The following is a 14,599-nucleotide window of genomic DNA, read 5'->3' on the forward strand; positions in this document are numbered from 1 at the left end:
TAATTCCAATCCCAAAGAAAGCAGGTGTTGACAGATGTCAAAATTAACGAACAATCAGTTTAATAAGCCACAGCTGGAAAATACTAACACGAATTCTTTACAGACGAATGGAAAAACTAGTAGAAGCCGACCTCGGGGAAGATCAGTTTGGATACCGTAGAAATACTGGAACACGTGAGCCAATACTGGCCTTACGACTTATCTTAGAAGAAAGATTAAGGAAAGGCAAACCTACGTTTCTAGCATTTGTAGACTTAGAGAAAGCTTTTGACAATGTTGACTGGAATACTCTCTTTCAAATTCTAAAGGTGGCAGGGGTAAAATACAGGGAGCAAAAGGCTATTTACAATTTGTACAGAAACCAGATGGCAGTTATAAGAGTCGAGGGCCATGAAAGGGAAGCAGTGGTTGGGAAGGGAGTGAGACAGGGTTGTAGCCTCTCCCCGATGTTATTCAACCTGTATATTGAGCAAGCAGTAAAGGAAACAAAAGAAAAATTTGGAGTACGTATTAAAATCCGTGGAGAAGAAATAAAAACTTTGAGGTTCGCCGATGACATTGTAATTCTGTCAGAGACAGCAAAGGACTTGGAAGAGCAGTTGAACAGAATGGATGGTGTCTTGAAGGGAGGATATAAGATGAACATCAACAAAAGCAAAACGAGGATAATGGAATGCAGTCGAATTAAGTCGGGTGATGTTGAGGGTATTAGATTAGGAAATGAGACACTTAAAGTAGTAAAGGAGTTTTGCTATTTGGGGAGCAAAATAACTGATGATGATCGAAGTAGAGAGGATATAAAATGTAGACTGGCAATGGCAAGGAAAGCGTTTCTGAAGAAGAGAAATTTGTTAACATCGAGTATAGATTTAAGTGTCAGGAAGTCATTTCTGAAAGTATTTGTATGGAGTGTAGCCATGTATGGAACTGAAACATGGACGGTAAATAGCTGGGACAAGAAGAGAATAGAAGCTTTCGAAATGTGGTGCTAGAGAAGAATGCTGAAGATTAGATGGGTAGACCACATAACTAATGAGGAAGTATTGAATAGGATTGGGGAGAAGAGAAGTTTGTGGCACAACTTGACCAGAAGAAGGGATCGGTTGGTAGGACATGTTCTGAGGCATCAAGGGATCACCAATTTAGTACTGGAGGGTAGCGTGGAGGGTAAAAATCGTAGGGGAGACCAAGAGATGAATACACTAAGCAGATTCAGAAGGATGTAGGTTGCAGTAGGTACTGGGAGATGAAGAAGCTTGCACAGGATAGAGTAGCATGGAGAGCTGCATCAAACCAGTCTCAGGACTGAAGACCACAACAACAACATGGATCACAAACCACTTGTTTCCTTGTTTCATCCATCAACGTCACTTCCTGAGAAGGCTGCACACCGCCTCCAGCGTTGGGCTCTTTACTTGTCTCGTTTCAATTATGAGATTCATTTCCAGCCAACGGCTCAACATGCGAATGCCGATGCACTTTCTCACCTACCCATGGGTCCTGATCTGGCATTCAATAGGGATGAACTTTTGTGTTTCCACCTAGATGTTGCCGAGCAGCTGGTTGTGGACGGGTTCCCCATCACCGGGGAACAGCTGGCGGCTGCTACGGGTTCTGACCCTACCCTCTCCTGGGTTTTCCGCTGTATTCAGAAGGGTTGGTCAGATCGTCCGTCTGCTAAGACTTCTGATCCATTGCGGAACTACTACGCTTTGCGTTACCGCCTCCCGGCTAGGGATGGTGTTATCCTCCTTTCAACCGAAAATGCTTCGCCACATGTTGTGGTACCTGCGTCTTTGCATGCTTCGGTCTCGCACCTCCTTCACCAAGGGCACTGGGGTGTCTCTCGCACAAAATCTCTGGCGTGCTGTCATGTGTACTGGCCCGACATCGACTCTGAAATCGCACACATGGCTGCTGCCTGCAGCCCTTGTGCATCACAGGCCGCCGCCCCGAAGTCATCTTTGTCACCATGGCCTTCGCCTGAGAAGCCTTGGAAGCATATTCATGCTGACTTCGCGGGACCTTTTTTCTGTACTTATTGGCTTCTCATTATTGACGCCTACTCTCATTGTCCATTGCACGTTGACTACCACCGTGGCAACCACCAATGGTCTAGCTCACATTTTCTCTTTGGAAGTCCTTCCCTCTACTCTTGTTACTGATAATGGTCCGCAATTTACCTCTTCCGATTTTGCAGATTTCTGTGCCCGTCACGGTGTCATGCACGTCACGGCCCCTCCGTTCCATCCACAGTCAAACGGTGAGGCTGAAAGACTGGTCCACACATTTAAGGCTCAGCTGAGGAAACTCCAGAATTCTTCTGCCAATGCCTGTATGAAATCCAGATGGACACGGATGTTGCAGTGCATAATTCGGACCAGCTCTGGCCTCATGTGCCGGCAACGCCTGTTCCGGATGTCGCTACAACACCTTCGCCTCTATCTGACACTCGGGATACCGGAATCTCTCATTACTCACAACGCAGTCCTCTCACCATCATATCGGTGCCAGCACAAGAACTGACGCAACCAGCAGACGTGCCCGTGCAGGAACCAGATGACCATCATCTGTCGGAGCAACTCTACTCGCCTCCTTCTCCTACGGACGTGGACACATCACCCATGTCTCCTGTTATAACAACCGGACTTGCTGCAATGGGCAGATTGGTGCATGGGGCCCCAGCAGATTCAACACCCACGTCTCCTGTCATCTCGACCCATTATCATCGGGGACACTTCCGTCCGTATGGGAAGCCTCCTCCTCGAGACTTTACGGCCAGTCAAACAACACCTATGGACGTTAGCAATCTACAGGCCACCTCCATCAAGACCTGTGCAAAAAATTCAAAGGGAGGAAAAGTGCTGTGACTCGCTGATCTTACAAAGTGCTGCCGCGCAGTTACACGTGTCCTCTACATGCGGCACTGTCTGCCAGCCACGCAGCAGCAGCGCCACCTAAGCGGCCAACCAGCCAGTGGCCGCTAGACTTGGACTCAGTTATGATTTGACTGTTAACGTGTATACACGTCTTACTCTGTTTACTTGATCTGTGACTTTCATGTATTGCATCTTCCTTGAAATGTATTTGTTCAACTTGAAGTTATAACAAGAGCAAAGTTGTAAAAGACAAGACCCAGGTGAACTGCAACACTGAGAATATCCCATTTCGTCAGACACTTTTAGTAGTAGAAAGTATCACTAGGGATATGCTATTTTGCCTAAACTTCTATCAGAATTTAATGTTGTATTGAATTTTGAGGAGAATCTTCTTTATTTTGGAAAAGATGACTACAAATATTGTGTAAAGTTTGTGACGGACAGCTATATTAGTAAACAAGCAACTGAGAGTCGATGTCTGAGGTTAACTGCTACTGCATGATTGTCACCAGTGATTGATAACTTAAGTCAGGTGGCACAACACGCTGACATACAAAACAAAATAAATGAATCACCAATTTTAACCAGTGAACAAATATTAGATTTATCTAAAATTCTATTGGAATATGAAATGGTATTTTCTGATCATCCAGGTAGTATTAGTGACTAAGTCTGGAAATTTAAAATCAGATATAGTACTCCATTTTTCTGTAAGGCTTATCCAATACAGTAAGTTTAAAAGAAGCAGTTAAGGAAGAAATTGACAAAATGATTGACAATAACATAACAGAATGTAGCACTAGCATCATGAATAACCCCTTGGTAGTAGTAAAAAAGGCTGCATGAGGTGTGAAGTTGGTACTAGATGTGCGTACTTTGAATATGCATATAGAGACAGAACGAGACAGACCCATTAACATTGATGAATTATTGTCCAAATTTGACGAAGCACAGTATTTTAGTACGATGGGCCTGACTGCTGGATATTGGCAAATTCGGTTACATCATGAATCAGAGAAATATATAGCATTTCTATTTGATGGGAAATCGTATCATTTTAATGTGTTGCCCTTCAAGCTAAATAACTGTGTCTGTGTTTATATGGGCAATGGACGAGGCGTTAGGAAGGGAATTGTTAAAGGATTTAATAATATATGTAGATGATATACTCGTAATCTCATCTATCTGGGAAGAGCATTGCCTGACCTTGAGTAAAACTCTGAAATGGTTTAAAGAAAAAGGTGTTACAGTAAAATTGTCTAAATCGCACTTTTACGAGGCAAGAGCTTCAACGGTGGAGGTGAGAATGTCCATTGGAGGTGAGAATGTCCATTCTGTAGGAGACGTTTAACACCATACCTCTTCTGGCTTCTCATTCACGTACCGGCAAAGTAGGGATCCTGGAGAAGGGGCGGTGAGAAGGGTTTCCTGTCTTTGGGGCTATCTTCTTTCTCTTCTTCAATCTTAGCAACCATTTCTGCTTTTTCCTTTCTTACTTCTCATCTGAGTACCAGTCTATCTTTCCCTTTTTCCATATTCATATACTTCTATCGCTGAAGTTCTTCTTATTTTCCGTGGTTTCCAATAACCTACAACTTATTTTATATAAGTAGGCTGAAGAATCAGGCTATACAAACACACTTACGCACACGCACAAAAAATATGATTACACAAACAATGATCTTACACATCAAAAGAGGAGAACTGTCAAGCATTGTAGGGGGAAAGGCATGTATACCCTGAAAAAGGAAAGGCTGACCTGTACTGTGCAGACAGGGGCACCAAGAAGGGGATTGACCTGTACCATAGGAAAATAGGAATCAAGAGGGGTGTACCAACCGAAACGGAAGGAGGGAGTGCACTCATATGGTCAACCCATATGTAACATATGTAAAGTATAGGTACTGTTCTAATAGGGGAAATGGACAGCATCGCGACAAAAGTCACACATTTTATAGGGATTATTCTGGTAAGTTTGAATTCTATATACCACTAGCATTATTATGTTTTATGAGTGTGGGAAAGAACACTTTCATTTACCCAGAGTTCCTCCAGAATACAAACTACTATGAATAATGATACTAGTCGATACTGAGAAAAAATAGCACAAAAAATTAGAATAGGATGAAATATTTAAATGTCTATGATGCCTGGAATTTAAGGTTATAGCTGAAGAGAAAGTCCTCACGATTTATAAGTAAGAGTAATGCGGAATGAAATCATAAACAGAGGCTTATGTTCTAAAAACAAAGTAGAGTAAAGAATTAGTGGAAAAACAACAATCAGAAGCCTGCTCTATAGAGTACAAAGATTTATGAAAAGAAAGGGAAATTGAGGAGGGGGAAATGTAGTGCTTTGAGAATTTACACATAAATTCTCAAACCACTTGACCTTCTGCTCCTCGAACATGCAATATTTTAAAGATAAGTGTGAGAGAGAGCCTATTTACTGCGCAAAACATGTCTGTGTGTGCAGGATTGATATTTATCATGGGAAGACAGGAGCTGCGTCAGACAAGAGGCACCGACAAGTGTTTGCTGCAAGTGCCACAGACGCTGTAGGAGAGGACACGGAGTAATTAAATGCTATTCTTTGCTGTGTTAGTGAATGTGACTGTTGGGGAGGGGGGGAAAAAACCAGGCAATTGTGATTATGTTTAAATGTATCTAACGGGTGTCGTTGTAGCTGACTTACAAGAATTTGTATGTTTATGTGAAAATGGTGGAGATGAAAACATACCTGAACTGAACTGAAAGTATGATGTTACCGAGTTATTTCTAGTGAGTGAGAGAATATTTGTTAGTTCCTCTAACCAGCATTATTTCTTTGGAGAAGAAGTTGTGGAGATTGACGCAGCCACATATCCAGAGAAGTGTGGAGTTCGCAATCCATCTTTGCACTGATTCTCTTGTCACCAAAACCATTAGAAAATAAGGGAACAGCAGACTAAGTACAGAAGAATAAATAAACAAAAATTAGCAGCCACTGATAAAACAGAAAGTGTAAGCATACAATAGAGAAGAACCAACTGAGGAAAAAACATGAAACACCATAAAACATTGAAATAGGAAAAAGGGAACAACACCAAATGGAAAATAATGGTAGTGAAGACAAAGATAGGGTTGGATGATGAAATCATAATGTATATGTGTAAAATAGGAATATAAATTACAACACCAGGAGTGCTTAGCTTAAAGCTGCCACCAAAACGGGTAGCAAGTACCACTGCACATGCTATATATCACTTTACCATCTGTGAAATTGTGTGTATTAGATAGTTTCCTGAATTTCATCTCCTGAAGATAATTATTACTGGCCAGCCATATTGTCTCCTTGTATGACAAATGAAAACACCCCCACCACTGACAGCTGGTGAAACTTGATTTTAATTGATAACGCTGCTAGTTTCACAGTTTTACAGACGCATCTTCAGGTGCAACAAGCACATTTAAAAACTGAAATATTAAAAATTTGTGCTATTATACAAAGATGACTTGAAGGCTTTGACTTGCTAAAAATTATTACATTAATCTATCATGGATGAACCCAACAATACTGAAGGTTTACTCTTGCAAGCTGCACCTTCTGCATCTGGCTTGACTTAGGTAAAAAATTGGTGACCTATTTTATTCCACTTTGTACCTATGATCTGACCCTATTTCCACCGTTAGTTATGTTTGAGCTGTATTCAAAATATGTTTTGCCTTCAGCACTGTTTCTTTTTTTATACATACTTGCACTTACTATGAATGGCCAGTTTATCAGTATGATCTACTCGGCAACATTAGTTGCAGATATTACATGGAGCAACTTCAAAGTGAACTTCGTTCGTGTAGTTTTTTTTAATACTGGCAGTATTCTATGAATGACAATATCTTGAGTAAGAATGTGGGTTCACGCATGACGGATTAAAGTAATAATTCTTTGCAAGTACAAGTCTTCAAACAATCTTTATATAACAGTACAAAACCTGATATACTGTATGCAACCAAAACACTATATGAAAAGCAACATGGAAAGCATACTGAAGGAAGAATGCAAAATCATGAGAAAAAATTTCAGGCCAAATCTGGCAGAAGAAGAATACAAGAGCACAAAATGCAAAATCCAGGATGGAACATAACAATATGATGAAAACAGTAGTTGCTACTCACCATATAATGGAGATGCGCAGTCACAGATAGGCATGTGCGTGCGCCACTCTCTCACTCTCTCACTCTCTCTCCCATTTGCATTTGTGTGTGTGTGTGTGTGTGTGTGTGTGTGTGTGTGTGTGGACGAGTGCGCGTGTGTTTTGTCTATTTCCGATGAAGGCCTAACTGGCTGAAAGCTCACTTTCTGATAGTATTTTTGTTGTGCAGTATCTCCGCTATATGTTGAGAAGAGGAATACAGATTACTCGCTCGTAAAAACACAGAGAAGATGTAGAGCCTAGCAGCATATGTCAGAAGAAGAAGGTTAACTTTCTATGAGCACATCAGCAGGTTACAACCCACCCAAGTCAAACGTGATCTAGAAAGAGCACAAATCAATCCAATACAAACTGACAGAAAAACACACAGACACAAAATACTGAAGTAGAATGTGAGGTCAAAGAACAGGGTCACAAAGAAACCTGGGACAAAGCGGACTGAAGATTGAAAGAGTCACCGTGGAGAAAAAAAATGAGAGAACTGGGGAAGATCAGAGAGACTGCTCAAGTGAGATCGTATGTTTGGCATGATCCTAGAGGGTCTCAATGTAAATAACAGTCACTGGTGACCACCTCTTGGGACTGTTGTCCTTCCACAATATCTCACAGGCACAGAATGTCTGCAGTTCCAGCATATGACCCTGATCCTCCACTGGAGGATGTGCTTGTGGTGGTACAAATGGTAATGTGGCTACTACAAGATGGTACTTCAGCTCACTTCCACATTTCCATACAGAAGCATCTTAACAACATCTACTCTGACCACAAAATGAAGCTGAAACAATGCTGATGGTCTGCTGTCACCATACCACTAACACATTAGTACAGAGGGAACATACCTACTTGGGGTGAGTATTCTCATGTGTGATTTCAGTAACTGAAACATACAATGTCAATGATCTTTTATTCCATGTTCAACTGATGTACCTCCCTTGGAACGCATTTCCAGCTGTAATATTCATTAGAATACATGACAGTCATGAAAAATTCAAAACTGAAAAAGGACTCAGACAAGAAGTTTTCAATTAAATTGAATTATTTACCGCAGTTAACTGGGTAACAAATATGGAATAAATGTTAATGGAACATATATGATCCATCTTTGTTTTCTGACTGTGTTGCACTATTCCCTTTATTGCAGATAAGATTTAACAATGAATGAAAAAACAAAATAAAAAAAAAAAAAAAAAATAAACTTAACATGGCAAGTTTGAAAGTAGTTGAGTATTTGTATTTATGGGAGTTGAAGATCATGACTGTAAGGAAGACAAATAAATAAATATAAGAGAAAAATGGCCTGGAGTGCTTTTGTAAACTAAAAGGCTTTTCAAAACTTAGCTTTTATAGTGCTTGAAAAGGAAAGTTTACAATCAGTGTGCATTACCAGTCCTAACTTGCAACAATAAGGCATTGATTTTCAATGCGAAAACCATTTAAAAATTGAGTGCAAGCAATGGAGAGATGCATGTTGGGGGAATTGCTATGAGACGCAATAAAGCAAACAAATGTTTCAGGGAATAAAGTGTACTAGAAGCCTAAATTATAGTATATAACTGTACTCACACACAGTCACCAATGCTATATCCACACTCTGAGAGCTTATTTATGTGACTTTTTTTATTGTTATTCCAACATTGTTGGAATGTTCCACCTGCTTTACCAACCAATTTATTTTCATCTCTTGAAACTCATTGTTGTCTTAAAAAGTCTTTCCTCTCAGATGCTTTCAGCTTTTGGAGAAAGACAAAAAATTGTGATTCTTGACAAAGTGCTCATCAAAGATGCGTTAGAAACTTAGATATGATAAGCATGAAGAAGGAAATTGGTTATGTTAAAAATGAGCCCTCTCACTATGATTTAGGGAATCCATGGCAAACTTAAAAAGGGTGTACAAACAGACAAGAAAAAAGAATTACCAGATTTTTCCTTTATTTCCCAGTTTAAAAAAAAAAAAAAACTTTTTCTTGGGTGAAAATACACTTTTTCCCTGGTAAAATGACACTATCCCCTAGTCAAAGCAAATTTTTTCCATTTAAATGTCAATACACTTTCTCTCAGAACTGTAAAACTTATCAAGTTTTATAAATGTTTTACACACCGGCTTAGAACTTCCCAGCACATGATCTTGGCAGTCAACTACAGCAGATATTCAGGGCATAGGACACTAAATGTAGCTACATCACCAATAAGTAACATGAACACATGAATAGGAAAAGTTAATGGTTTAAATTACCATACGCTGTTTTTCAGAGGGTGTGGTTGGGCAGGATCCTAAGTGCACAGCTTAAATTGCAGCAGCATAATATTCATGACAGGTATGATTACAAAATTCACTGCTGTGCTCCAAACATTTCGTGAGTTACCTGACTGGATACATGTTCCATCGAGCACTTCAACTTTTCCATAGGGAAGCCAATTACATGTGAAATTGCTCAAGAATTCACCTCGCACTTTTAATTTTTTTCTTTTTTTGAGGTTAATTATACCTTTTGCCATCATTATTGCATAATTTGTAATCTATGAAAGAACTGAAAGAAATATGAAAAAATAACTTGAAATGTTTTTGTGGTGTCACCGCCAGACACCACACTTGCTAGGTGGTAGCCTCAAAATCAGCCGCTGTCCGCTAGTATACGACGGACCCGCGTGTCGCCACTGTCAGTGATTGCAGACCGAGCGCCGCCACACGGCAGGTCTAGAGAGACTTCCTAGCACTCACCCCAGATGTACAGCCAACTTTGCTAGAGATGGTTCACTGACAAATTACGCTCTCATTTCCAAGACGATAGTTAGCATAGCCTTCAGCTACGTCATTTGCTACGACCTAGCAAGGCGCCATTATCCCCCGTCCTAGTGGATTGGCTGTCTTACATAATGGCATAACTGGCTGGTCTTCTGGGATCAAAATTTTGTAAGTGCCAGGTCATCAGTGTTAAGTTTTGAAGGAGAGACTAATGCTCTGTGACTTAAGAAGTACATCACATGTTCTCACACATAGACTAATTCATCTTGTGTAAAAGGAAATTTACTTTGAAAGTAACACTTCTCAAATCACTATCCACAATATTTTCCTGTGATCTGTTGCAAATGTAAAAGTTAAAACACCACAATCATCGAAACAAGGCCCATGAGAAAGATGCATTGAAAGCATGTGCTTGTGTGTGTACTGTGTTTTGTTGTTGTGAATGGTGCATGTTCTAAAATTGTATGTTGGTGTCATTCTCTTGTTTATGTTTTATTGCCGTAGAATTATTCTGCAGTAACGGACTAAAGTAAATTTCTTCGTCATAGTATCAGTTATAGCTAGTCAAAATTAGAAAAATTTAACTGAAAACTAAAACAGCTTTTTCCCAGATGAAAAAATTCCTGGGTTTTTTCCAGTTGTCCCAGGGCGTATGCACAGAAATTTGGAAGACTGGATGAAGATTTGAGGCCCACTCTTCTCAAATGCAAACTTAGTGTTTTAGCTACTTGTCAGTTTCAACTTTTCGAACAAGTGGAGATCACTTAGTACAAGAACAGCAACATATAACCGAAATACTAAAATGCGCCTCCTAAAAAACGGTTGGTTGGTTGGTTGGTTGATCTGGGGAGGGGACCAAACAGTGGGGTCATCGGTCCCATTCGGTTAGGGAAGGAGGGGAAGGAAGTCGGCCACGCCCTTTCAAAGGAAGCATCCTGGCATTTGCCTGAAGTGATTAACGGAAATCACAGAAAACTTAAATCAGGACGGCTGGAAGAGGGTTTGAACCATTATCCTCCCAAATGCGAGTCCAGTGTGCTAACCACTGCGTCACCTCACTCACTTGGTAATAAAACAGTTGGTACATGCAGTGTATAGTATATTGTTGGACAATGATGCCCAGTAAACAAATTCCTCGTGATATTACTCTCCTTCATTTAATAAATCTGATTTTTATTTATTTATTTTTTTTTCAATTTTTGTGAACATTATATCCAGTTTGTGTAATTACCTCACAATATTTTTTTTGGAGAACAACAAAATGTACATATGACACACATAGCCTTATAATAGCATTTCTTTAATTACAAAGCCTATAGGGGATATCTAGCATCTAATGACATAGTTAACTGATTATCTTTCTGCTTGGATGAACAACATGAAATATCTGACTGTAACGCATACCTCTGTTTTTGGATGAAGATAATAACTGCCTGTCTGCAGTGGCAAGTCTAAGTTCAAGTGGTGCTTGGTGCCACACCGCATCCTCTTGATATTTAAGCCACTGCTTTTGTCGGTTGTGATATTCATGCAGTTCTGCTACAATGTCTTGTAGTGATCTGCAAATTCATAAAAAATATTTACATTATACATAAATACACATTCAACAAATTTATTAATTTTCTCTATGAATGTAATTTTTACTTATTGGGAAATTTGCTTAATTATTTAATGCTGTATGGGGAATTATTGGAAAAAAAAGAGTAACTGGTTGTGTTTATGATATGACCAGCAGTATTCACAAACATTATTCTATTAGTGAAATTGTTGACTAAATGAGATTCATACCCTTTCCCCACTTTCCCTCTCACTAGACACGGTAGCGGAGGATTTTTCAAAACAACTGTCTACTGTCCTCGACCTCACAATACTACTGTACAATCTGTGAAAGTACACTGTTAGTCATGAAAATTGTAACTCAATAAGAACAGCACACCACACACATCAAATTGGCATGAACGGCTTGTATATCAATGAAAATAACCAATTTAAAAAAATATAATGTTATTTGCCAGATAAAAAATTTAATCACTAAGCAGTGACAGGAGAAAGTACATGTGGAGGTACTAAAACCTGAAAGCTATCAGAGCCAATGGCTCCTTCTTCTGCTAGATGAGTTAACTTGTAAGGGGTGTCCCAAGAGTATATGTCTAACATACGATGACAAGAAGATTGAAGAAGTGGACAGTGTTAAATTCTTGGGATTACAGCTTGATAATAAATTCAACTGGGAGGAGCACACCACAGAACTGCTGAAGCGTCTTAACAAATCTCTGTTTGCAATGCGAATTTTGTCAGACATAGGGGATATAAAAATGAAAAAGCTGGCATACTATGCTTACTTTCATTCCATAATGTCATATGGGATTATTTTTTTGGGTAATTCATCAAGCCAAGCTAAAGTTTTCCAGGCACAAAAACGTGCAGTAAGAATTATATGTGGTGTGAGCTCAAGAACATCCTGCAGAAGCCTGTTTAGGGAACTAGGGATACTAACTACAGCTTCCCAATATATTTATTCCTTAATGAAATTTGTCATTAAAAATATATCACTTTTTCAAACGAACAGCTCAATTCATGGAATCAATACTAGAAATAAGAATAATCTTCACAAGGATTTAAAGTCACTTAGTCTTGTGCAAAAAGGTGTGCATAATTCAGGAACACACATTTTCAATAACTTGCCAGCAGCCATAAAAAGCTTAACAACCAATGAAATTCAGTTTAAGAGAAGCCTAAAGGATTTATTGGTGGCCAACTCCTTCTACTCCATTGATGAATTTCTTAGTAAAACCAACTGATTTGTATATAAGTACAACCTAACTTCTGCACAATTTCAGTGCAGTAATGTGTTCACTGAAAATTTGTGTGTGTGTGTGTGTGTGTGTGTGTGTGTGTGTGTGTGTGTGTGTAAGTATAATCTAACTTCTGCACCATTTCAGTGCAGTAATGTGTTCATTGTAAATAAGTATTTCAGTAGTTCTATTACATGTTTATTACCCTATAAATAAATAAAAAACTTTTTTATTTTAAATTCAGTGCATTAGTATTTGTAAAATGACTCTTAGTGTTCATTAAAAAATGACGATCACTCCACTTGGGACCTGTGGAATGGTACATTAGCTTATTTGTTTTAGTTGTAAATATTTGTCATGTATTGTTGTTTTTCTGACATGTTCCACATCCTGGAGGACCTCCTCACTACGGATCAATTGGAATGAAAGTAAATCTAATCTAAAAAATCTAAAAGGAGAAGGAAGAGGGGTGAAGGAAAAGTACTGATGATGTTTAGGAAATGGGGAGAGTTTGGAAAAGTGACCCAGAACCCTGGGTCACTGAAGACTTGTCAGAAAGGATGAGAAGCACAACCACGCAAAAATAGGTAGGACTTTAGTCATCTACACCCCGTACATAAAGACGGATTATGCAGCATGTTTCTCATTCAGAAATCACATCTGGAAGTTATTTACATCTAAGAAGATTGTGTTATGCCCTGTGTAAAAAGGAGAAATGTCTACCAGTATGTTCTGGAATTCAGTAATGGCAGGGTCATGGTCTATAATGTCTGCAGTTTATCATTCTGCAATTTTGCTGCTAGCACTGATCAGGATGCCATGACTGTCACAAAAATATGGAATCAATGGGTTCAGGAAGGCAATACTCAAAACTATGCAGTTCCTAAACAGTCCTATCCCTAGTGTCTGAGAGGGCAGGCAAATTGTTCTCAGCTGTGAAGGATCAAATTGTCACATCACATGTCTTGAGTCAGTCAATAAAACAAGTATCCACACAGACAATGTGACACTATTTGGAGCACTACAGACTGGTTGTGGCTTCCCACACTGTTGCAACAGAGAGAGAGAGAGAGAGAGAGAGAGAGAGAGAGAGAGAGAGTTGCACTGATAGTAGTCCGCCCAATGACAACAACGGGCACAGTAGTGGGAGTACATCATCTTTTCATAAGAGCCCAGTTCTGGGTTGAACGACATGACTGACATATCTGTGGATTCAGGCTCCAAAGAGAACAAACATTCAAACATTGCCAGAGTGCATTTGTTATTATCATATGGGCCTGGCACCTGACATGATGATATGATGTGCCACAAGGTACACAACACGATCACTGCTGGTTCACATAGATAATTTGGACAGCATTTCTGATGCTTTAGAGCCAGTACAGTGCTGTATCTGCAAGGTCTCTGTGACATTATCTTTCAACAAGGTAACGTGACACCACATGTTGTCTGTGCTGTCCTGAGCTATCATGATACAGAGGATGTTCGACTGCTTCCCTGGTCAGTATGTTCTACAGATCTCTTTATCCATTGGAAGCATCTGGCCAAGAGTTGCTGACAAGAGACTGGCACACCACCACTCATCAGCCACTAAATGTTGAAACAGCCTGGAACAACATAACCACATCTGTCATCCAATTTCAGTTTGACTCGATGCCCAGGTAGGTTAGAGCCATTGCTGCTGCCATACATGGCAGCTTTGTGCACTAAATTTTTGCATTTCATGTATCACCTAATCACCTACAAAATATAATCATGTATTCTTCTTACTATACTCTGTACCCACACCAGGAGAAAACTGATTTGTTAACATTCCCGGTCTTGAAGTTTTAATGGCCAACAGATTAAACGCATATATTTAATTTTAAAAATCTGTGGCAATTAATTTACTACTTCTTTCCAAAGGTGGAAGAAGGGTGATGTGAATAGTGGGCAGCAGCAAAAAAAATGTAAATGATAATATGCTTCACACTTTTCACCATTTCCTCTT

General features: G+C 39.5%; 1 protein-coding gene across 3 annotated transcripts in view; it reads right to left on the reverse strand.

Moving 5' to 3' along the window:
• LOC126175426 (tetratricopeptide repeat protein 17) overlaps positions 1 to 14,599 on the reverse strand; it is a 310,821-nt gene that overhangs the window by 183,591 nt on the left and 112,631 nt on the right. For all 3 annotated transcript variants that reach the window (XR_007535560.1, XM_049922224.1, XM_049922225.1), the window contains exon 7: positions 11,219 to 11,373. Coding sequence is in view for 2 of the 3 variants with exons in the window: in XM_049922224.1 (XP_049778181.1) it covers positions 11,219 to 11,373 (155 nt within the window). In the remaining variant the exon portion in view is untranslated. The remainder of the gene's footprint in view (positions 1 to 11,218; positions 11,374 to 14,599) is intronic.

Source organism: Schistocerca cancellata, chromosome 3 (assembly GCF_023864275.1).
Source record: "Schistocerca cancellata isolate TAMUIC-IGC-003103 chromosome 3, iqSchCanc2.1, whole genome shotgun sequence".
Classification (NCBI taxonomy): Eukaryota; Metazoa; Arthropoda; class Insecta; order Orthoptera; family Acrididae; genus Schistocerca; species Schistocerca cancellata.